At 44.7% G+C, this 25,176-nt stretch overlaps 1 protein-coding gene across 1 annotated transcript in view; it reads right to left on the reverse strand.

Moving 5' to 3' along the window:
• ADAMTS3 (ADAM metallopeptidase with thrombospondin type 1 motif 3) overlaps positions 1 to 25,176 on the reverse strand; it is a 474,821-nt gene that overhangs the window by 422,555 nt on the left and 27,090 nt on the right. Inside the window, exon 3 of the mRNA XM_029598748.1 lies at positions 3,607 to 4,013. Coding sequence (XP_029454608.1) covers positions 3,607 to 4,013 — 407 coding nt within the window. The remainder of the gene's footprint in view (positions 1 to 3,606; positions 4,014 to 25,176) is intronic.

Here is a 25,176-nt window from a genome sequence, read left to right on the forward strand (position 1 = left end):
GCACCCATATGCACGTGAATGGGTACCCAAGTGCTTGTTTTAAAATTATCAGCTATGTGTATGTTTCTGTGGGTATTTCTTTGTTTTAGTGTTTGTGTGCTACGTATTTATCTGTGTAAGGCTGACTAGGTCTCCCTATCTCCTTTAGAAAGTGGAAGCTTCCAGCAATGGGAAATTCCAGAAATATATACCAAAAGTTTGAATGATAGTAATGGACTATCCTCAACAGGAAGGTCATTGATCAAAATCTGTAAAGGCGACTCTACAAGTCAATGGAAGGAGTTTCGTTGTCGAAAGAAGTAAGAAAGCAACAGCAAGGACTGTGGCTCTCCTTAGCTCTAGAAGGGGAAAGAGTGTTGCTTTTTCTTTCCATTAGGAAAAGTTTCCTTGCTCTTAAAGGACTGAAGGAATTCCAGGAGAGGCCCATAGTCTGTAATACTTTGGAAATTGTGTGTACACAGGTCTCATATAGACAGGACAGCTTATCTGTAAGGCTGAAGACACCAACCAGGTATTGCCAAACTTTCCAAGTGGAAGAGAAGAATTATTTTCTGAGGAGTATGAAGGGAGAACTTATGTCACTTGGGCTAGGAGAGGGACCCAGGTTTCCTACTAATTGACTCATGAAGCATAAGAAACAGTGGGTCAATGTTCATTGGCTATCTGACTGCATAAGTTAGCTGGATGAACTTATCTGGTTAACTTGGACAAGAAATTCACCAATGTGGCCACCTTACTGAATATACTTACCTCACATATGGTTAGCTAGATAACTATTTTTTGCTTATTTTTGTACTGCTGAAAGAGAGATTCTTTGGGGTAGATTTTCAGAGGGTTACGCTCGTACGTTATGCGCGTACCCCCCGAAAACCTACCCCAAACCCTCCCGCGCGCACCGAGCCTATCTTGCATAGGTTTCCAGCGCACGCAAAGCCCCGGGACGCGCATAAGTCCTGGGGCTTTCCTTGGGGGGGGGGGGGGGGGGAAGTCACGGCCGGTGCATCATCCGGGGGTGGGGCCGCAGCCTCCGGACCAGCCCCCCGACTGAAACATGGCGCGCCGGCAGCCGGCCTGGCGTGTGCAAGTTACGCCTGCCTCGAACAGGTGTAACGTTCACGAAAAAGGTAAGGGTGGTGGCTGAAGGAAAGTTCCCTCCGAAGCTGCTCCGATTTCAGAACGGCCTCGGAGGGAATGGAGGCAGGCTGCGTGGCTCGGCATGCACAGGCTGCCGATTTTGGGCAGCCTTGCATGCGCCGACCCCGGATTTTAATGGATACGCGCGGCTACGCACGTATCCATTGAAATCCTGCGTACTCATGTTCGCAACTTCATAAAATCTACCTATTTGTGTGTATGTATTTGGGTGAGAGAATGTGTCTGTGTAGGAGGAGTAAGATAGAATGTAGCTGTGGGTGTTTGTATGTGTATATGAATGAAAGAGGGAGATTGTGTATTTGAGAGTGAGAAAAGGGAGGTTGTATGTGTGTGTGTATATGAGCCCTCCTCAGCTGTCTGCTAGAGATGTGAATCGTGTCCTCGATCGTCTTAACGATCGATTTCGGCTGGGAGGGGGAGGGAATCGTATTGTTGCCGTTTGGGGGGGGTAAAATATCGTGATAAATCGTTAAAATCGTTAAAACCCGCTAAAATCGTTAAAACCCGCTAAAACCCACCCCCGACCCTTTAAATTAAATCCCCCACCCAAATAACTTAAATTACCTGGTGGTCCAGCGGCGGTCCGGAACGGCAGCGGTCCGGAACGGGCTCCTGCTATTGAATCTTGTTGTCTTCAGCCGGCGCCATTTTCCAAAATGGCGCCGAAAAATGGCGGCGGCCATAGACCAACAGGATTCGACGGCAGGAGGTCCTTCCGGACCCCCGCTGGACTTTTGGCAAGTCTTGTGGGAGTCAGGAGGCCCCCCCCAAGCTGGCCAAAAGTTCCTGGAGGTCCAGCGGGGGTCAGGGAGCGATTTCCCACCGCGAATCGTTTTCCGTACGGAAAATGGCGCCGGCAGGAGATCGACTGCAGAAGGTCGTTCAGCGAGGGTTCCGGCGCCTTGCTGAACGACCTCCTGCAGTCGATGCAGTCGATCTCCTGCAGTCGAAAATGGCGCCGGCAGGAGATCGACTGCAGGAGGTCGTTCAGCGAGGGTTCCAGCGCCTCACTGAACGACCTCCTGCAGTCGATCTCCTGCCGGCGCCATTTTCCATACGGAAAACGATTTGCGGCGGGAAATCGCTCCCTGACCCCCGCTGGACCTCCAGGAACATTTGGCCAGCTTGGGGGGGGGCCTCCTGACCCCCACAAGACTTGCCAAAAGTCCAGCGGGGGTCCGGAAGGACCTCCTGCCGTCGAATCCTGTTGGTCTATGGCCGCCGCCATTTTTCGGCGCCATTTTGGAAAATGGCGCCGGCTGAAGACAACAAGATTCAATAGCAGGAGCCCGTTCCGGACCGCTGCCGTTCCGGACCGCCACTGGACCACCAGGTAATTTAAGTTATTTGGGGGGGGTTCGGGAGGGTGGGGGATTTAATTTAAAGGGTCGGGGGTGGGTTTTAGCGGGTTTTAGTGTGCCGGCTCACGATTCTAACGATTTATAACGATAAATCGTTAGAATCTCTATTGTATTGTGTTTCATAACGGTTTAAGACGATATTAAAATTATCGGACGATAATTTTAATCGTCGTAAAACGATTCACATCCCTACTGTCTGCAGCTAATTCCCACTCATGGCGCATGCAGTCACTACCATGACCGTGATCCCTTCCCCTCTAAGTGCCACAAAACAGTTTCCTACCCCTAATCTCCAATGCTTCCTTCTCTTTCACACACCCCATTGTTTCTTCTCTCAACTCTCCCTCTTTGCTCACACTCCCACACATTCTCACTTTCTTACCCTCCCTGACACTGCACTTTCCAGTATCTCCAGGACCCTGTAGGCTGAACCTACTGATGTGGCCTGTCACCATTGCAATCACTAAGGCCCAACTCAGGTCCCACCTTCTTCTGCCCATAGCAGAATGGTCTTGGTCAGGTGCTGTGGAGGGGGAGGAGTTAAAGCTTAACTGTATCAGTGGAAGCAGAGACCGAAATTTCATGCCAGGTGGCATTTTCCTCTGGGGGCGGGGCAGTAGGGAGGAGGACAGAAAGCTGTAGATAACATCTGGTTCTTCCTACTGCCCAGTCATACTTATGGCTATTAAAAAGTTGCCATAGCTACCACATTTCCTAGCATTTGTATTAACCGTAACCAATACCACTTTGTCTTAGATTTGTTTTGACTAATAGGTAGTCTCCTATAAAATATTGAGAGAGAAAGATGCTAGCTTTTATTTTATGCTGGGTTATGAAAGTTTACTTCTCAAATGCCTGCTTATCCTCTCTTTGAAGTGCTATTATCAGTCCAGAACATTCAGCTGGCATCACACAACATAGAAAATCCCTGTTCATTTTCCACTCTTAATTAGAAGGGAAAAGTTGTATGTACGTTAAGGATCCTAAATTTATTCTTTAAAAAAAAACAGCCTACAATTTTTGCACAACAGATACTTAAAACAGTAACAAATGCTTTTGGAAACAGAAAAAGAGATGGAATAAGTCTTACCAGACCATCGCAGTTGCTAAGGGCAACTGAAGCTCCTGGGATGTCGGTGATGTCTCCAACATAAGCACAGTTAGTCCACAAAGTCTCTCTTTTCCAGAGCTTCTCTGTACTTGTTCCAATCTGACTCTTGTTTCCAGCATCTGTCCCATTTCCAGTTTCCACCCAGTCTTCATACCACTCCACGACTGCATCAGGAGCCACAAGGTGAGTATTGGGTCTCAGTCTCAGATGGAATTCTCTTCCAAAGGCAGTAACATTAAAATAGAGTTGTTTGGGGATCTGAGATAGATCTCTTGCTGATCTTCTTTTGCGACTGGCAGAGAGAACGCTAGAAACATAATTCCCCTCTGCATCTGTACTAAAGGGAGTCACTAGCCCATACTCTCTCATTCTCTTTTTTGGTAAATCTGTTAAATAAAAAAAAAGAAAAGAATTAAAAATGAAATTGAGTTTGTCTGATTGTACTGTAACAAGCTATCACTTTCTCCACTTCTCTCATAACTACCTAAGTGTTATGAGAGAAGTGTCCTTCATGACTCTTTTTTTACCTGGAATCACAAATTTATATTGCCATAATTCATCATAATTTATTTACGTTATGCTTTTCTAGCAAATGAGCTTATAATAATACAACTGATAACAGCATTATAACACGTGACAGTACATTTGATGAGTATAAATAAATATAGATGGATAGATAGATAGAACAAGTGTGCAGTCTATTTAATGGGTATGTTGTTTGCTAGGAGTTAGTCAAAGATCATTTGGGTCTTGAGAACCTACACTGTGGTTGAAAGAAGCCAGGTTGGAGGATTCATGGTTCTGGTTTTGTGCTGAAGGCTGCCACAAATAACCAAAATTTTAGTCACTTCCTAAAGATGAAGAGGTATACTACAAACTTGATGTCTAGAGTTAGGGAGTTCCAAAGTGTAGGAACCAATCCTGAGAAAGTTCTCTTCCTAGTGATGGTGAGCTCTGTTTCTTTAGTGGCTGGTACCACTAAGTGGGTTTGAGGCAGTGAGAGCAGTGGATGAGGGGGATATGTATAGTAGGGATGTGCAGCAGGGACGGATTTGTCCGATTCAGTATTCGTCGGGACCCAAATCCGTTGCATCCATTTTTGGGGGACCCCAATTCATCCATTAGTTACATATGGTATTCGTTTCCCATTAAAGTTGAAAAAACCCCCATCCCAACCCTTTAAATTTAATTAACTAGAACCCCCCACCCTCCTGACCTCCCCAAGACTTGCCAAAAGTCCCTGGTGGTCCAGCGGGGATCCTGGAGCGATCTCCTGCACTCAGGCCATTGGTTGCCGGTATTCAAAATGGCGCCGATAGCCTTTGCCCTTACTATGTCACAAGGGCTACCGGTGCCATTGGTCGGCCCCTGTCACATGGTAGGAGCACAAGATGGTGCCGGCGTCCATTGCTCCTACCATGTGACAGGGGCCGACCAATGGCACCGGTAGCCCTTGTGACATAGTAAGGGCAAAGCTATCGGCGCCATTTTGAATACCGGCAGCCGAAGGCCCGAGTGCAGGAGATCGCTCCAGGACCCCCGCTTGACTATCAGGGACTTTTGGCAAGTCTGGGGGGGATGGGGGACACTTCTGGTCTCCTTATCACTCAAACTGGGAACGAGAAACATGAAAATGCTTCTAGCCCTCCAGATTAGGATTGGGTGGGCCAATAATGTTAAAGGAAAAGATATTAATTTAAGCACAGCAAATACTTTTGCCTCTCCTGGAAATAAAAAAGCCTGTATATAATTTGCTACTTTTGTTTGTTGATAATTCTATCGATCATGCTGGAAATATGTATGCACTGACTTTTTGGGACATTTAGGGGGTAATATTGTAATACTGCACACAAGTAAGCTGAGAAATGTGTCCCTAAGTTACACCATCTTTCAAAGTAGATTTATGTGTATCAATCCACTTTGAAAATTATCCTAGCAAAACTACATGTGCACAATTACATCTGCTATTTGATGTGCACAGTTTTGCCAAGAGAATTTACGCACATAGAGCTTGGTTTGAAAAGCATTTGCACACTTAAACTGTGTTTTCCACATGTTAATGCACTTTACCTGTGTAAGTCAGCTTTTGAAAATTGCTACAATGCATGCCATTGAATTGTCCATAGACTTTATCCTTGATAAGTGCACTTGCTGCAGGAAAATGTCTTTGGAAAATTGCTACAACATTATTACAACAAGAGGGGGGCATAAAGGGGGGGATACTGTTATGCGTGCCATCCGCAGCAGACCCACAGCACGGCCCCTTCACCTTTCTACAATGACTCCAGGCTCTGTTTCCTCCTCGCTGGCAGCGGTGGGCCGTCAGCTCCGTTCCATGATGAAAGTTCAGGAGGGAGGGTTTTGTCCAGGATGTTCTGAGCTGGTTCCCAAGAATTTTCTTCAGGTTCATAACCATCCCAAGAAAGGAGGAATTCCCACCAGTGGCCCCTACGGTGGATGTCGAGGACTTCATGTACCTTGTACGTCGTATCAGTTTCAGCCATGAGTGGAGGTGGTTCGGGAGCCTTTCAGGCAGGCTAGGTTTTAAAAGAGATATGTGAGACGTATTAGGTATTCCCAGCATAGGAGGCAGCTGAAGTTGGTATGTAACTGGTCCAATGTGTCTGGTGACCGTAAAAGGTCCAATGTACCTTGGAGTGAACCTTTGAGAAGGTATTCTGAGTCTGATATACTGAGTACTTAACCAGACTTTCTGGCTAGGAAGGAATTCAGGAGCCGAGTATCGGTGACTGTCAGCAGTTCTCTTGGCCCGGGAAGCATCTTGACGTAAGCGAAGATTCGTCTGTTCCCATAAAGTCTTAAGGGCATCCGCAGTAGCCTGCGCCACAGGGGATGGTACTGCAAAGGTATGGGCAGCGGTGGTTTTGGTTGTTTTCCATAGATGATGGAGAACGATGAAATGCCTGTAGCAGTGGCAATGTGGGAGTTGTGAGAAAACTCCACCCAAGGGAGAAGTTGAGACCAATTGTCTTGGCGGTCGTTGATGTAAGCATGCAGGAAGGCCTTCAAAGAGTGATTCATTTGCTCAGCTTGTCCGTTTGCTTGGGGGTAATAAGCAGTTAAACTGATATCAATACCGAATTTTCAGCAAAGAATGCACCAATATCTTGCAACGAACTGTGGACCTCTATCAGAGACAATGTCCTTGGATAGGCCATGCAGTCTAAAGATGTGGCGGAAAAATAGGCGTGCCAGTTCTGGAGCCAATGGCAGGCCTGGTAAAGGGATGAAATGGGCCATTTTTGAAAATCGGCCCATGGTTACCCATGTAATGGTATGACCCTTAGATGGAGGCAAATCCATGATGAGATCCGTAGCCAGATGGGTCCATGGTTCCTTGGGAGCTGGAAGTGGTTGCAGGAGACCCCAAGGTTGACCAACCGGGGTCTTTTGCTGTGCACAAGCCCTCGGATTTGATGTGTGCTTTAGCATCAGAGACAATAGTAGGTCACCAGAAGAACCACCTGAGCAGTGCCAATGTACATGCTTGCCTTGGGTGACCAGCAAAACTTAGAATCATGCGCCAGTGGAGGACTCTTTCTTGGAGTCATCAGGCCATGACAGTCTTCCCAGCAGGGACTGGGTGAGTAGCAGACAGACATGCAAGTTTGGTCTATTATATGGCTGGGTTCTTCTGGAGTGTCTTCAGTCTCGAAAGAGCATGATAGGGCATCTGCCCAAAGGTTTTTATCAGCTGGATGGTAACAAACTCAAAATTGAACCTGGAAAATAACAGGGCCCATCGGGCCTGACGGGTGTTGAGATGCTGGGCATGGCTCAAATGTTCCAGGTTCTTATGGTCGGTGAACACGATGAACTTATGTTGCGCGCCCTCTAGCCATGGGTGCCATTCTTCAAGGGCTAATTTTATGGCAAGTAACTCGTAATCTCCAATACTGTAGTTCTGTTCCGCAGATGAGAATTTGCGGGAGTAGAATGAACATGGGACTGTAGCACCGAAAGCAGTACGTTGACTCAAGACCACCCCAGCTCCAATAGCAGAGGTGTCCACTTCCACTTGAAAAGGATGGCTCGGGTCTGGGTGATGTAGACAAGACCTCACCTGGAAGGCTGCGACGGCTTCCAGAGTCAAATTTTGAGTATCTTGGTCCTTATGAGTTAATGCTGTCAGAAAAGCAGCCAAAGTGGAATAGTGTGGGATGAAATGGCGATAGTAGTTTAGAAATCCCAGGAAGCACTGGAGGGCTTTAAGACCTACGGGTTGCGGCCAATCCTGGATTCCTTTCAACTTGGCAGGGTCCATAGAAAATCCTTGTTGGGAGATAATGTATCCGAGGAAAGGAAGACTGGATTTCTCGAATAAGCATTTGTCCAATTTTGCAAATAAGTGATTCTCAAGAAGGGGTTGGAGGATGGTATGGATATCAGTGTGGTGTGTGGCCAGATCCTTAGAAAAGACAAGGATATCGTCTAGATATGCCACAGCCTTGGTATACAGCAAATCTGAAAATTCTGTTCATCATTCGTTGAAAAACCGCTGGCGCATTACAGAGGCTGAAAGGCATCACCAGGTATTTGTAATGCCCATCCCAGGTGTTAAAGGCAGTCTTCCAAATGTCTTCAGGACGGATCCATACCAAATTATACGGTCCACGTAAATCCAATTTCGTGAATATAGATGCTCCCTGCAAGCGATAGAATAATTCTGATATTAGTGGCAGAGCATACTTGACTTTGTGGTGATGGAGTTTAGGCCGCAGTAGTCAATACATGGCCTGAGCAACCCATCATTCTTGGTCACAAAAAAGAATCCCACCCCAGCAGGAAAAGTTGAGGGGCGGATGAATCTCTTCGCAAGGTTTTCTTGGATGTACTCTGTCATAGCCTTTGTCTCTGGCAGAGACAGATGGTAGGTGCATCCTTGGGGAGGCATGGTCCATGGGACAATTGAACCACTGAAGAGGCAGAAGAAGGTCTTCTGCTTGCTTGGAAAACATCTTCAAAATCTGCGTAAGGAGCTGGTATACCTGAAGAGGTGGCAGCCAGAGGAACCACGCATGGCGGTACCACTTTCTGAAGACAGGTCTGGTGGCAGGCGGACCCCACTCCACCAATTTCAATGAACACCAGTTAAAGAGTGCCTTTGAAGCCAGGGGAGTCTGAGGACTACTGGATGGATGGATTTCTCCAATACCAACAGTTCAAGTTCTTCTGTATGCAGGGCGCCAGTGCGCAGCTGGACTGGTTACATGGTAAGGAAGATTTGACCGGGTAATGGTTCTCCGTAAATAGATGCTATACACAAGGCGGTCTCATGCAGATAGGTCTTTATACCCAGGAACTGGACTAAATCCTTGAGAATTAAATTACCTTCTGCTCCGGAATCCACCAGAGCAAGAACTGGAAAGGACTGGGAGTCCCAGATCAAGGTGACCGGTACAGACAATTGAAGGGCCGGAGACGTTGCACCCAAGTTCAGGACCCCTACTGAACTTAGGCCGGGAAGTTTCCCGGACAGACAGGATAGGTCTGTAGATGGTGGCCAGGTGCTCCGCAATACAGATACAGACAGACAGGTTTGTCGCTGCCAGAGGCACTCTTCCGGTATCAGCCGCCCATAACCCAACTGCATGGGCTCTTCCGTCTTAGCCACAGTAGTGACCCTGCTCGGGGCAGGGCTGGTGGGCAGTGATGAATGGGATTGAACCCGAGAGGGCTTCTTGGGCATCCGACTCTCCCGATGAAGCTCTTGGAGACGGTGGTTGATTCGGCCTATCAAGTCTATAAGGTCCTCAAGAGAAGAAGGGAGCTCCCTTGCAGCGAGCTCATCCTTCAGCTGTGAGGAAAGTCCATCCAGCTAGATAGCTTGTAGGCAGTCCTACCGCCAGGCAAGCTCGGAAGCCAAAGTCTGAAACTCGATGGTATAGTCTAAGAGACTTCTTTGACCTTGACAAAGATGTAATAAGCTGGTGCTTGCCATGGCAAACCACCCAGGATCATCAAAGGTCCATGGAAACACAGCCATGAACTGAGAACTCCCTTAGGAGGGAGTCCAAGCGTTCCCATAGGGGGGGAGCCCAAGCCAGTGCCTTCCCTTTAAGATGAGATAGGATGAAGGTGACTTTGGTCAAGTTGACTTACGCCAGGAACAATGCCATTTAACCTTCAGAAAAAAACTTAAAACCTGGCTGTTCACACAAGCCTATCGTTGAAGGATTCCATTTTAACCAACTCTCTCTCACCCTCCAACCCACCCTTCTCCCTCCCCGCACTCCCTACCTTTTTCCCTTCTCCCCCCGCAACCTCAACCCACCCTTTCCCCTCACCCCCCACCACTCCTCCCATTTGACATACCATGTATATTTCAGCTGTATATATTTCCATATATATATATTTCCATGTATATTTCCGCTGACTATAATCCATGTTTCTGTACTACTAATTTATTGTTTTATGTTAATTTATAGTTTGGAATTTTTGTTAACTTATTGTTTGATTACTTAATTCTGTCCTATCTTCCGACATCCATGTTTTTACTCTCCCTGTTTTAATGTAACTTCTCATTTCCACTTATACGTTAATTGGTTTTTCCCCTTGTTCTAATGTAAACCGGTACGATAAGACCTGGTCTTGAGTGTCGGTATAGTAAAAGAAGTTAAATAAATATAAAATAAGTTGTTCTTTAAGATGGAGGGCTGCAGAGCGAATTCAAAACAGCATTAGTTCATCAATGGCAACTCCAGACTCTGCAGTGGGTTTAAGCGTGGGGGTGCTGGTAGGGCCAGCAGGGCTTGAGGCATCGATGGCGATAGCTGGGAATGAGGAGGAGTCGGCATAGGAACCGGATCACTGGTGCGGTCATTAAGTTGGGTGTGGAGATGTCCAATGGAAGAGGCCAATGCCTCATGGAATTGCTGCTGTTCTTGTACCTTGGATGCCAGGTCAGATATGGCCTGGAAAGCACGCAGCTCCGCCGAGTCCATGGCCATGGCCTTTGCAATCTGTTGCATCGGAGGTGGACCCTTGGGCCGATATGGGGTTGATGCAACCCGTAGGTAAAGAACTATGGGTCCACACCGTCAGCAGGCGGAGAGGGCTAATAGATAGAGGCCGCTGGAGCTTCACCTATACACCTCATTCCCCGCGGGTTAATCCTTTGGGTGCCTGGGCCAGCAGTACTTAGGTGAGCCTCTGTATGTAGTTGCAGTAGGAGTTGGTTCAGCCCAGAGACAGCAGGTGAGAGATGATACAGTCTCACTGCAAACTGGGTAATGTCCTGGAAACTCAGGCGCCAATGGAACGAAGACAAAAGCAGGCTGAAGCCTGAAGAAACCACATCCAAGGAGTAAGCTGGAGAGGCGTCCAAGGGCAGGCTTGAGTCAGTGCTGGCGGCAATCCGAAGGCAGTGGCAAGCAAGGCAGAAGTCTAATCACGGAGACGGTCAAGAGCGTAGTCAAGCAAGGCAGAGGTCTGATCACGGAGAAGGTCAAAAGCATAGTCAGGCAAAGTGAAGGTCTGGGACTGGAGATAGGCAATGTGTAGTCGGATGAAGCAGAGGTCTGGGTCTGGAGATGATCAATGGCAAAGTCAGGCAAGGCAAAGTCAAAGTCCGTGTAGTCAATCTGAAGCATAAAGCAGGGCAGAACGAAGAGACAGGAACCAGGAACAATGAGGAACAGGAATGCAGGGATGAGACAAATCTCTAAGAGGCAATGAGTACTCGACCAACGATGAGAGCTGTTGCAAAGGCAATGCTGGGGAGTGGAGCCTGAGCTTAAAATCTGTAGTTAGGTTGACATCATCATCTGGGGCCGTGGCTAGGTTCCCACCTCCGTCCATACTTAAGAATCAATGATGCGCGTGCCTAGGGAGGGGCACGGCGCAAGTAGCAGCATCTCTCTGTGGGCCACACAGAGAGGCCCGACGAGAAGTGGAAGCAGGACCGGGAACACCGGGGACTGTAGAAGAGCCAGAGGCACCGGGGAGGCCCTAGGATGGAGCTGACGGCCCACCACCACCAGTGAGGAGGAACCAGAGGCTGGAGTCATTGTAGAAAGGCGAGGGGGCCATACTGCGGGCCTGCCGCAGATGGCACGCGTAACACCTGAATTGTTCTATAAATGTTTAGACATAGGTCATTTTCTAAGGTGCGATAGCACACGATAATGGGCTTATCGTGGTGGTAAAATTAAAAATTAGGGGAAGGGTGGAGTTAGGAAGGAGTTTAGGGAAATGGGGTGATGGCACCACTGCCAGCGATAATGTTTTGGACATTATCGCTGGCAGAAGCACGAGAAATAACACCACTTTTAGTGTGACACTAAGGGGGCAATAGTGTGCAGCATGGCCACATCGTAGCAGGCGAAACTGCACCACCATGATGCGGCTGGCTGCACACTAGCACCCTCCCACCCCTGTTTTTTCCTGCCCCATTTACTGCAGCAGCTCATCATCCCGCGGGAATGATGAATCTAGGCCAGTGTTTGCAAAAAGCATGTTTTCAGAGCATGCTAATTGCAACAGTGCAGATAAAATGGCACCAACAAATTACTTCATTTATTGAAGACTATGTTGGCACTCGGTCTACATGAAATTGTTAATCACCCCACCCATAGGGCTGGGCACACGCTCGATTTGATCTTTATTAACCAACATATTAACAATTTGACCCCACCTATATGTCTGCCGGTACCTTGGTCTGAACATTACATGATTCAATCATTTTATCAATAAGCCAGACATGTAAGGAGCCTAATCGCCAGTCTACCTGCTTTGCTTTGAATACCATCGTCCTTTTTCCACTGATGATTTAGTTGAGTAATTGCCAGATGCTCTATTGAAATTAAATCATGATAATATTGATTCAGCGGTTAGGTCATGGGATTCCTCTACAATTACCTTTGCTAATAATATAAATCCTATTAGAAAAAAAGAGTTTAGGTTGATGCCAAAATTAATGACTCCTGATATAATTCTGAATTAAGGGAACTAAAAAGAGAACGGTAAGAAAAAAGGAGAGAGCTTATTTTTATTTAGAGGCATTTTTTATACCGATATTAGTGGGTACATCATATCGGTTTACATCAAACAGTAGATGGAAAGTACAAAGAACAGGGAAAAGGGGAGGGGATAACATAATGCAACAACTAGAGAAAACTAAATAGAGGAACAAGAAAAAAAAACTGGAGAGATAACATATTAACATAATAATGTAAAGAGAAAGAGAAAAAAAAATTAATAACTTAGAGGCTTAAGTTTGTAGTAATGAGTTAATGTGCATGGACCTAGTCTGGGTAAGCCTGGTTGAAAAGCCAGTTGAAAAAGCCTGGTTGAAAAGCTTAATGGAAGAATCCTTCCCCTCAATCTTTAGCAGCCTATTGAGTGCTGCTACCTAAGTACAGAATTAAGACTTCAAATGCTAAAGATTTCTTTGATAAAAAAAAATTCACGTTTTTTTTTTTCAATCCAAGGATGCTATTCACATTTTACACGATCTCATTGCCAACTCAATCAAACCTCTCTCATGATATCTCAGAAAAAAACATGCAATGATTTTGGCAGTTTCTTCAAGAATAAAATTACAAATGTAATTGATAGTATATCTACTGTGCCTCCCAAAGGCAATAGAGCATGTTTGATCAAACTTTGATACCATATCCTCTACCGAAGTAGAACTGTTAATTAGGAAAATGAATCCAGCAGCCCACCCGATTGATGTAATCTCCATAAAATGTCTCAAAACAGTTTCAAATATCATAGCAAGGCCCATTGCTGACATGCGTCCCGGAGCTTTACGTGCGTCTCCGGGCCTTTTTAAAATAGGCCCGGCGCGCATAACCTTTTTAAAATCCTGCCTTTAATGTGAGAAAAACTTAACAATTCAATGGCATATACTGTGGCAAATTTCAAAAGCACACTTACATGGGTAAAGTGCATTTACACATAAAAATCCCAGTTTTAAGAGTGTAAATACTTTTGAAAATTACCCCTGAGTGAAACTAAACCTAGGCAAATGAATAACAGACTGAAATTTAGGGACCTAAGTTTTAGGTCACTGAGAAGACAATTTTTACCTCTACTTACATTGATAAGTTAGGACTTATCTGGCTAGGTAGTGACAGCTGAACATCTAGTCCCAGTAAATAGCCACCATTTAGCTGAATAACTGGTTAAATAGTTATCTAACTAAGTGGTGGGCAAGGTGAAGGTGTTCCAAGGAGGAGCTAACTCATCCAGCTAACAGGGTCATTTATCAAATCGCATTAAGGCATTTTTGTATGCAAAAAATGCCTTAACGCATGCAGAAAACAACATAATGCATGTTGCGATGTAATTTTTTCAAAAGGGGAGGGATTAGGGAAGAGTCAGGGGCAGGTGGGAATTCTGTAAAAGTGGGCTGGCTTCATGAAGCCATAACGCATGATATCGCACAGTTTTAACACCAAAAATAACTCCACCTTTTTCAATTGCATTAAGCTGTGCAATATGCCCATAATGCAATTTTTTTGCAAAATCTGTTTGGGCATTTTTAGGCTGGGGAAGGGCGAGACAGAGAGACTCTGGGAGTGACACTATTGTAAGCAGCTATTTATGCTACTATAGGAGGCCCACCTAGTAACTCGAGGTGAGTTTTAGGTAGTAGTGTAGGGCTTAGGGGCCACTTTTACGTGCAGAGTGAGACATACGAACAGAACAGTGCAGTCTTGTGAAGATTTGATGACCTTCCTAGTTTTGATCATGCATATAGTTTTGCCAACATAAAGCATCTAGCACGGACATATAATGACGTAAACTACACCGGACGTGGTGCAATTTGAACTGAAGTGCGATGGGAAAGTTCTATAGAGAGTGGGGTGTTGAAAGGAGGATAAAGATAGCGATAGTGAGCAGACAGAACAACTACCACATGGGCCATGTCCCTCAAAACATGACACTGATGAAGTACCTGAAACCAATTCAGAATGAACTAAAAGGTCTCTTAGATTTTTCCCTCGATGAAACATAAAACGAATTGGGCAGGAGAGACAAATAACGGCAAATAATGGATGTAAGAACTAGGGATGTACAGCAGGGACAGATTCGTCCCATTCGGTATTCGTATTCATGGGGAGCCAAATCAGTTGCATCCATTCTTGAGGGACCCCGATCCATTCATTAGTTACGTATGTATTCGTTTCCCAAAAAAAAAAACCCATCCCAACCCTTTAAATTTAATTAACTATAACCCCCCACCCTCCTGAACCCCCCCCCCCCCCAAGACTTACCAAAAGTCCCTGGAGGTCCAGCGGGGGTCCTGCCATGATCTCCTAAACTCAGGCTATCGGCTGCCGGTATTCAAAATGGCGCCGATAGCCTTTGCCCTCATTATGTCACAGGGGCTACCAGTGCCATTGGTCAGCCCTGTCACATGGTAGGAACAATGGATGGCCGGCGCCATCTTGTGCTCCTACCATGTGACAGGGGCCGACCAATGCACCGGTAGCCCCTGTGACATAGTAAGGGCATTCTGTGGCGGCACCAACAGTTGCGCACATACTCTCCATTTTAAAACTGACCACGCAGTGTGCGGCGGGCTGTTAGCCATGTATGTTTACTTCTGCTTCTGATGAGGTTTGTCTTCATAAATCTCTGTTTAGGCCTAAATCCAGTAGGTAAGGGGTCTGGGTCAACTGGGGAGAGTGAAGGTTGAGGAACCAGAGGGGTCCGGATAACCTCAAGACAGATTGGGCAAACGGGAAGACTAATGGGTAAAACCAGGAATGTCCTTCATGCAAGTATGTTTTAAAATCCGCCTTACTGTGTGTGTTAAATCAACAAATTCTTAAGGAAGATGCGTGATTTACATTTGCTCGAGTAACTGCTTAAAATTAGGAGCACACTTACATGCGGTTGGTGTATAATAAATCACAAATTCATAAATGCACGCGTGATTTACAATTCCAGCGTATGTTTGCTTGTGTGCCCATACGCGCGTGTATGGGTGTCCCTGCGCTTGTTTTAAAGTTACCATCTTAGGGTTCTCCCTTTGAAGACATTAAAATACTAGGCAGAGAACCTTAAAAGTAGATCTAGCAGAGATAGGTGACCAGTGCAAATCATGAAGAATTGGAGATATCTGATCACATTTTTTTAGCACCAATTTGTAGATTTGTGACAGTATTCTGTAATACATAGTTGCCATCGTTTTATCTTAGCCTTAGGAAGACCTTGGTAAAGTGAATTGGCATATTCAAGTTTCAAAATGATCAGTGCATGAATAAGTACAGGCCATTCTAATTTATCTAAATATATACAGCTATACTATGCAGGAAATCTGGGACCCCATCAACGGTGCAAAATATAGTTGGAAACATAGATTTGTAACAATGGAAGATAAACTTGAGTGGCATCTGTCAACTGGAAGTAAACTTTATTAGGAGTAGAGATGTGAATCGGAACCGGTATCGGTTCGGATTCCGGTTCACATTGTGAAATTTTTATCTTGCAGTCCGATCAGGTTTTTTTTTTGTTTGTTGTTTTTTTAATTGGCTGCGCCCGAGCAGATAACCAAAAAATATAGCCGACTCTTAATAGCTAGCTGTATGCAGATTCTTGCCAACAATACCAATGATTGGATATTATTGGCAAACATATGAAAATCGACACCAAATTTCTTAATCTCCACTGCCAATGAGGCTAAATAAAGATTAACTATGTTTGATGAACCCCCCACCCCAGTTCCTGCAGTATACCATCTAGCAGTGCATAGTCATGGGAACATTCACGCTCCCAAGCGTGCTCAGCTATTTATAAAGGAAGCAAACCAATCTAAAGTTATAACCTTAACACCTAAGCTGTCAGTACATTTCAGCAGGAGCCTGTGATATAAAATGTTGAAAGTTACCGATAAGTCTTATTGAATTAGAAGGCATCCATTCATTTACTGGCCTGCATTTGAATCCCGCCCAAGAGAACTACTAGAATGGATTCAGTGCTATTATCTGCATGGAACACAGACTGCAAAGGGCGAAAAGCATTTATTTATGAAAAATATTCCATGAATTGAACATACCCTACTTTTTTCAATTACTGTAGATAATAAAAAGATAAGTTATACACTGGGTAATAATTGACATTATGTCCCCTGTCCAGTCCCCCTTCTTCAAAAATGGTCTAATTATTGCCTTTTTTTTTTTTTTTTTTTAAATCAATTGGGTAATTGAGCCTGGGTTAGCAAGGTATTACAGCTTTCTGCTACCCTCCTGGAGTCATGACTCAAAGGCTCATTAGGCTGGCTATCTGCTAGATTAAAGGGCAAATCACTTTTTTGAAGGAAAGTGAAAAAAGGATGTTTTGAATAACCTTAATCTTGTGGTAAAAAAAAAAAAAAAAAAAAAGAGAAATCTGCACATAAGGCCAGACTAGATATGAGACGTCCCTGATGCTTATCACTAGTGAATTGCTTAGAATGTTTATCTGCTAAGCAAATTTGCTGTTTAAAAAAAGCTAATTTAGCTTCAGATCTAAAGCCTGTACTGGGTAAGACAAACATCTCTATCCTGAGGTAATGTGGCCTTTCACCATTTCCTCTCTAAGTGGCACTAGTTTTGTAAATGCAGACCTATACATGTTGTTGCCTCCTCTGACCTAATCCCACCTCAGGAGCAGCTCCACTCCTTGAGGGGTTAATCCATCCCTAAAAATAGTGGTGGAGAGATCACAACCGGGGTAGTGCCCCACTTCCGGAGCCCAAGGCTCAGGGCGTGGAGGCTGGGGGGGAACCGGTGACCACAATTTAATGGTTGGGCAGCGAGCCCTCCCACCAGCCTCTTGTTTGGGTTTTTTGGGGGGTTTTTTAAGCACTTACATTCTTGCAATCTGTGATGCTGCTGTCCTGGGTTCTGTGCATGCTCTTGGTACAATAAAGAAACATTGGGTGGGGCAAGGCTTACAGGCCCTGGCTTTTTCTCTGCCGACTCAGTAGTTCATAGGACCAAGCCCATTCCTCTGGCAGAGCAGAAGTTCCCCCACCCAATGGTGCAGATAGTTTCTCCACTCAGGTGCCTGTTGGGTAGTTTTAAAAAAAAATCCCATCTTTGCTCTGATCAGCCTACCTGCAGTGATTGAGCTGTCGATCCATCAGGGCCTGTGAGGAGGGCCTGGAGCATTAGTACAATACAAGGTCTCTCGCTGGAGTGGATGATCATGCGGGTGCTGGGTGTAACATGCAAGATGATGTGTGTGCAATTGTCTGATATGATGTGGAGTGAGGACCTTTCACTTGCATTTGCAGGCTTCCCCACGTGTGCCTGATCAGTAATTTGTATTTTGTAAAAAAATGTAAAAAAAAAAAAAAACAAAGAAAATTGTGCCACTAGGCCTGTGAACAGAGGCAGATGGAGCAGCACCTGCAAGGTGTTCCAGTTGCCACCTTAGATTGCTCAGTGGGAGCATGCACGGCTTAGGAGCAGGTGTTCTAGCAGTCAACTGGGGTGGCTCCTGCATTGCCTGGGGGTCACAGTGTAGCTGTACATTGAGCGCCATTTTCAGATGTTGGGGGTATGGCCTCGGAATCCTCCCTCCCCTTCTACTCAATCAAGCAGGTAGGGAGGAGCCCCACATGAGGAAGTCTAGTTGCAATGTTGGAAGACAATGCGGCCAGTGCATGGGGAGGCTGCCGGTGCATTGAAGCATGTTGTGACATGCAGGAGAGTGCGAGTGCTTTGGTTATGGTGGTGGATTTTTGTGGCTCCTGGGCTCTTAACCAAAGGAATACAGGTGTTACAGTCATCCACAACCAGCATTGTTTACCCGCCTGACGCTCAGCTTTCTGAAGCAGCCTGGAGGTTACCATCACCTCTAAATGTGGCTGGCAACTGCTGACCCTGGCCCAGCATGCCATCATTGCTGCACGCCATCTGCTTCATTAGGCATGCACACAACCCTCCTTTGAAGGCCCTGCAGCAAGAACTCGCTCCAGGTGCAATCAGACGACCTCAGCCCTGCCAGGCTATTTAAGCCATGGTCCTACAGCACCTCTTTGCCTCAGCAACAGGACTCCTGACTAGTAGCAGTGCACTGGAGAAAGTTCAGAAAAGGGTGACAAAAAATGATAAGGGGCATGGAATGGCTGCCCTATGAGGAAAGGTTAAGGAAGTTAGGGATGTTCAGTTTAGAGATGACTGAGGAAGGATTTGATAGAGGTCTACAAAACCATAAAAGGACTTGAACAAGTTAATGTAAATTTGTTATTTACTCTCTCAGATAAGAGGAGGACTAGGGAGCGCGCCATGAAGTTAGCAAGAAACTCATTTAAAACAAATCAAAGAAAATTCTTTTTCACTCAGCACATAGTTGAGCTCTGGAATTCATTGCCAGAGGATGTGGTTATAGCAGTTAGTGTAACTGGGTTTAAAAAAGGTTTGGATAAGTTCCTAGAGGAAAAACTCATAAACTGCTATGATTAATACGCATTAGTAGCTTGAGATTTATTTGGGTACTTGCTAGGTAATTGTGACTTGGATTGGCTACTGTTGGAAACAGGATACTGGGCTTGATGGACCCTTGGTCTGACCCAGTATGGCATATATTATGTTCTTATGCAAGAGTATGCAGTAATCCAGATATCATGATTACTGCTTTATTTTTTTGTTTGGATGGATAATTTCCTTCGGCATGGTGAATGATTCATAGAAACATAGAAACATAGAAACATAGAAATGACGGCAGAAGAAGACCGAATGGCCCATCCAGTCTGCCCAGCAAGCCTCACACATTTTTTCTCTCATTCTTATCTGTTACTCTTAGCTCCTTGTTCTATTCCCCTTCCACCCCCACCATTAATGTAGAGAGCAGTGATGGAGCTGCATGCAAGTGAAATATCTAGCTTGATTAGTTAGGGGTAGTAGGGGCAGTAACCGCCGCGATAAGCAAGCTACACCCATGCTTATTTGTTTTACCTAGACTATGTTGTACAGCCCTTGTTGGTTTTGTTTTTTTTTCTTCTCCCCTGCCGTTGAAGCAGAGAGCCATGCTGGATATGCATTGAAAGTGAAGTATCAGGCACATTTGGTTTGGGGTAGTAACCGCCGTAACAAGCCAGCTACTCCTCGCTTTGTGATTGCGAATCCTTTTTTTCTTCACCCCTGTCGTTGAAGCTATGCAGGATATGCGTGAAGAATCAGTTTTTTGTTTTTGTTTTTTTTTTTTCCCCCTGCCATTGTTTGTTTATTTTAGTTTATTTTATTTTTTTTTTTTTTTTTTTTTTTTTCCCCCTGCCGTTGAAGCAGAGAGCTATGCTGGAAATGCGTGATGTATCAGTCTTTCTCCCATGCCGATGCAGCAGAGAACCATGCTGGATATGCATGGAAAGTGAAGTATCAGGCACATTTGGTTTGGGGTAGTAACCGCCGTAACAAGCCAGCTACTCCCCGCGTTTTGAGTGCGAACCCTTTTTCTTCTCCCTTGCCGTTGTAGCAGAGAGCTCTGCTGGATGTGTGAAGTATCAGTTATTCTTCTCCCCTGTCATTGAAGCAGAGAGCTATGCTGTATATGCATTCAAAGTGAAGTATCAGGCATATTTGGTTTGGGGTAGTAACCGCCGTAACAAGCCAGCTACTCCCCTCTTTGTGAGTGCAAATCCTTTTTTCCATTACCTCTTGCTGTTGAAGCTTAGAGCGATGTAGGAGTCACAGTAAGCATGTGTATGTTTATTTAATAAGGGTATTGTGTCAATAGCCATCATTCTGGCGAGTCACCCACTCTTCATTGGCGGCCTCTTGACTTTATGGATCCGCAGTGTTTATCCCATGCCCCTTTGAAGTCTTTCACAGTTCTGGTCTTCACCACTTCCTCCGGAAGGGCATTCCAGGCATCCACCACCCTCTCCGTGAAGAAATACTTCCTGACATTGGTTCTGAATCTTCCTCCCTGGAGCCTCAAATCGTGACCCCTGGTTCTGCTGATTATTTTCCTACGGAAGAGGTTTGTCGTTGTTTTTGGATCATTAAAACCTTTCAAGTATCTGAAAGTCTGTATCATATCACCTCTGCTCCTCCTCTCCTCCAGGGTGTACATATTTAGATTCTTCAATCTCTCCTCATACGTCATCCGATGAAGATCCTCCACCTTCCTGGTCGCCCTTCTCTGTACCGCTTCCATCTTGTCTTTGTCTTTTTGTAGATACGGTCTCCAGAACTGAACACAGTACTCCAGGTGAGGCCTCACCAAGGACCTGTACAAGGGAATAATCACTTCCCTTTTCTTACTCGATATTCCTCTCTCTATGCAGCCCAGCATTCTTCTGGCTTTTGCTATCGCCTTGTCGCATTGTTTCGCTGTCTTCACATCATTAGACACTATCACCCCAAGGTCCCTCTCCTGCTCCGTGCACATCAGCCTTTCCCCCCCCATTGAGTACAGTTCATTCGGATTTCCACTCCCCATATGCATGACTTTGCACTTCTTGGCATTGAATCTCAGCTGCCATATCTTCGACCACTCTTCCAGTTTCCTTAGATCCCGTCTCATTCTCTCCACTCCTTCCGGCGTGTCCACTCTGTTGCAGATCTTAGTGTCATCCGCAAAAAGACAAACCTTACCTTCTATCCCGTCCGCAATGTCGCTCACAAAGATATTGAACAGGACCGGTCCCAACACCGATCCTTGCAGCACACCACTTAAAACCGCTCTCTCTTCAGAGAAGGCTCCATTTACCATCACACATTGTTTTCTGTCCGTCAACCAATTTGCAATCCAGGTCACCACCTCGGCACTCACTGCCAAGCTTCTCGTTTTATTCACCAGTCTCCTGTGCGGAACCGTATCAAAAGCTTTGCTGAAATCCAAGTAGATGACATCTAGTGCTCTTCCTTGATCCAATTCCTTGGTTACCCAGTCAAAAAAGTCAATCAAATTTGTCTGACAGGATCTTCCCCTGGTGAATCCATGCTGCCTCTGGTCCATCAATTCTCCAGACTGTAGATAGTTCACTATTCTCTCTTTCAGCAGTGACTCCATTACTTTTCCCACCACTGAAGTGAGGCTAACCGGTCTGTAGTTGCCTGCCTCTTCCCTGTTCCCACTCTTGTGAAGCGGGACCACCACCGCTCTTCTCCAATCACTCGGCACCACTCCCGTTTCTAGGGATCTATTGAACAAGTCACACAGCGGACCCGCCAGAACATCTCTGAGCTCCCTCAATATCCTTGGATGAATCCCATCAGGCCCCATGGCTTTGTCCACTTTCAGGTTCTTTAGTTCTTCCCACACATTTTCTACTGTAAAAGGATTTTCATCTATTCCCCTTCCCTCCAGTTTCTTGTTGTTTAGAGATGGTCCTTCTCCAGGGTCTTCTTTAGTGAACACAGAGCTGAAGTATTTGTTTAATATTTCTGCCATTTCTTCGTCTCTCTCTACACATTGATCATTACCACCTTTCAATTTCACTATACCACTTTGGACCTTTCTCTTTTCGCTGATGTATCTGAAAAATGTTTTGTCACCATTTTTTATCTCCTTGGCAATCCTCTCTTCCGCTTGACTCTTTGCCAACTTGATTAATTTCTTTGTCTCCCTCAGTTGATACAAATATTCTTCTTTGTGCTCCTCCCTTTGGGATCCTTTATATTTCTTGAATGCTGTTCTTTTAGCTTTAATTTTGTCAGCCACCTCCATTGAGAACCAGATAGGTTTCAGTTTTCTTTTGCTTTTCTTTACATTTCTAACATATAGAGCAGTTGCCTTGGTGATTGCTCCTTTTAGATTGGTCCACTGCTGATCCACATCTCTCTCGTTCTCCCATCCTTTAAGTTCTTCCTCCAGGTAGTTCCCCATTTCCTCAAAGTCTGTGTTTTTGAACTGTAAAACTCGGGTCTTTGTGGTTCTTTTCCCTATTCTTTTAGTGATATTAAACCATACCGTTTGATGATCACTGCTGCTGAGGTGGGCGCCCACCTGGACATCTGAGACATTATCTGCATTAGTGAGCACTAAGTCGAGTATAGCTCCTTCTCTCGTGGGTTCCAACACCATTTGTTTGAACAAAGATACTTGCATGGCATCCACTATCGCTCTACTATTTTTAGTTTCTGCAGATGGGATTTTCCAGTCTACATCTGGCATATTAAAGTCACCCACGATCACCACTTCTCCCTTCTTACCTATCTTATGGATGTCTTCAACCAGATCTCTGTCCAGCTCTTCCTTTTGGTTTGGAGGCCTGTAAACCACTCCAATATAAATGGATGCTCCGTCATCGTTTTTTAGGTCGACCCATAGAGCTTCTTCGATACCCCAACTTCCTTGTAGCTCAGTTGCTTGGATGTTGTTTCTGACATAAAGAGCCACACCTCCCCCTTTTCTATCCTCTCTGTCCTTCCTTAACAAGTTGTAGCCTGGTATTGTTGTATCCCATTCATGAGATTCTGTGAACCATGTTTCTGTGATAGCAACAATGTCCAATTCTGCCTCAGCCATTAAAGGCCTGCAGATCTGGGATTTTATTTCCCAAACTATGAGCATTTGTGGTCATAGCCTTCCAGGTACTCTCTTTACGGTTATTGCATTTCCTGGACTCCTTGTGAGATATTTGTTGAGATTTGTTATTCACTTCACTATTCCTTTTTGCGGTAGTGCCACTGTTGACAGAGTTTTCCATCTCAATTAGATTTTTTTTTTGCTTATGGATCTTTAAATACTGCATGCATTGTGTTTTCTCTCTCTTTTCTGGTAATACTGCAATGCTTTTCTCAAGAACTTCTTCAGTTTTTATTTTAGAGAAGGCTTGTTGTTCTTTTTGCATTTGGTACATTGTGTGTCTCCTCATCACAGGTCTAATTCTACCAGAGCCAACTGTATTCCTGGTTTTTAAAGAATTTCCTAATGACCTGTTTGAGTGGGGCGGTATACCTGTTGGCTGCTCTTCTGTCAAGAATGGGTGACTGTGGGTCCTACCTGAGCCTAATGGATCTCCTTTTCTTGACTCCTGGTTTGTTTGTGGTATTGGGGAATTATTTTCTGAGTAATGCAATGTGGGTGTAATTCTTTTAATTGAAGCTAATTGATCTTTAATCACAGTCAGCTCCATTTTCAAGGAAGAGAGTTGTGCACAAATTGGGCAATCTCTAAGTTTCCAGATGCTTTCCCTCAGAATAAAGGCTCCACAGCAGTTACATTGGATAGTCCTCATCTTGGTAATTTGTGACTTTATTTCCTTGACTGTAACCAATGTACTAAGTTATCTTGCTGCCAATGGTAATCTAGGCAGTCTTTATTAGAAACAAGCCCCAGGGGTGGGTGGGAGTCAAACAGTTTAGCCTGGGACAAGCTGGGTAAAGCAGGGCACTACTGGACTGTTGTCTTTGCGTTTTGGTCAATTCTTTTTTTAAAAAAACAGTCTTTATGCCCCAGTTTTTTTAGTTGTGCCAGCTAACCCCAAACTAGAGAGATTTTCCCAGTTTAAAAGCTGATAGCTTTGCAGACAGGAAATAATCAACAGAAGCTTTCTACACAAAATGAAACAGACTAGAAAGAAGTTAAAACACAGGCAGTAAATAATCACAGAAGCTTTCTACACAAGCTTTCTACACAACTTCAGATCAATAAGCAAAAATAAGTAAAAATAAGCAGAAAATACTTAGCCAGAATGAAGATTTTGCAATGCAGTTAAACAGTTCCACCAGAGAAATCCCTAGCATGTGCTCAGGACAACAATGGCTAACAATGGCTCCCTTCCTTGCTCTGATTACCTTGCACAGGTCTGAGTCACACCCAATTTAGTTAGATTACGTCACTTCTGGACTGTTGTCTTTGCCTTTTGGTCAATTCTTTTTTTAAAAAAACAGTCTTTATGCCCCAGTTTTTTTAGTTGTGCCAGCTAACCCCAAACTAGAGAGATTTTCCCAGTTTAAAAGCTGATAGCTTTGCAGACAGGAAATAATCAACAGAAGCTTTCTACACAAATTGAAACAGACTAGAAAGAAGTTAAAACACAGGCAGTAAATAATCACAGAAGCTTTCTACACAAGCTTTCTACACAACTTCAGATCAATAAGCAAAAATAAGTAAAAATAAGCAGAAAATACTTAGCCAGAATGAAGATTTTGCAATGCAGTTAAACAGTTCCACCAGAGAAATCCCTAGCATGTGCTCAGGACAACAATGGCTAACAATGGCTCCCTTCCTTGCTCTGATTACCTTGCACAGGTCTGAGTCACACCCAATTTAGTTAGATTACGTCACTTCTGGACTGTTGTCTTTGCCTTTTGGTCAATTCTTTTTTTAAAAAAACAGTCTTTATGCCCCAGTTTTTTTAGTTGTGCCAGCTAACCCCAAACTAGAGAGATTTTCCCAGTTTAAAAGCTGATAGCTTTGCAGACAGGAAATAATCAACAGAAGCTTTCTACACAAATTGAAACAGACTAGAAAGAAGTTAAAACACAGGCAGTAAATAATCACAGAAGCTTTCTACACAAGCTTTCTACACAACTTTAGATCAATAAGCAAAAATAAGTAAAAATAAGCAGAAAATACTTAGCCAGAATGAAGATTTTGCAATGCAGTTAAACAGTTCCACCAGAGAAATCCCTA

The sequence above is a fragment of the Rhinatrema bivittatum genome, chromosome 1 (genome assembly GCF_901001135.1).
Source record: "Rhinatrema bivittatum chromosome 1, aRhiBiv1.1, whole genome shotgun sequence".
In the NCBI taxonomy this organism is placed as follows: domain Eukaryota; kingdom Metazoa; phylum Chordata; class Amphibia; order Gymnophiona; family Rhinatrematidae; genus Rhinatrema; species Rhinatrema bivittatum.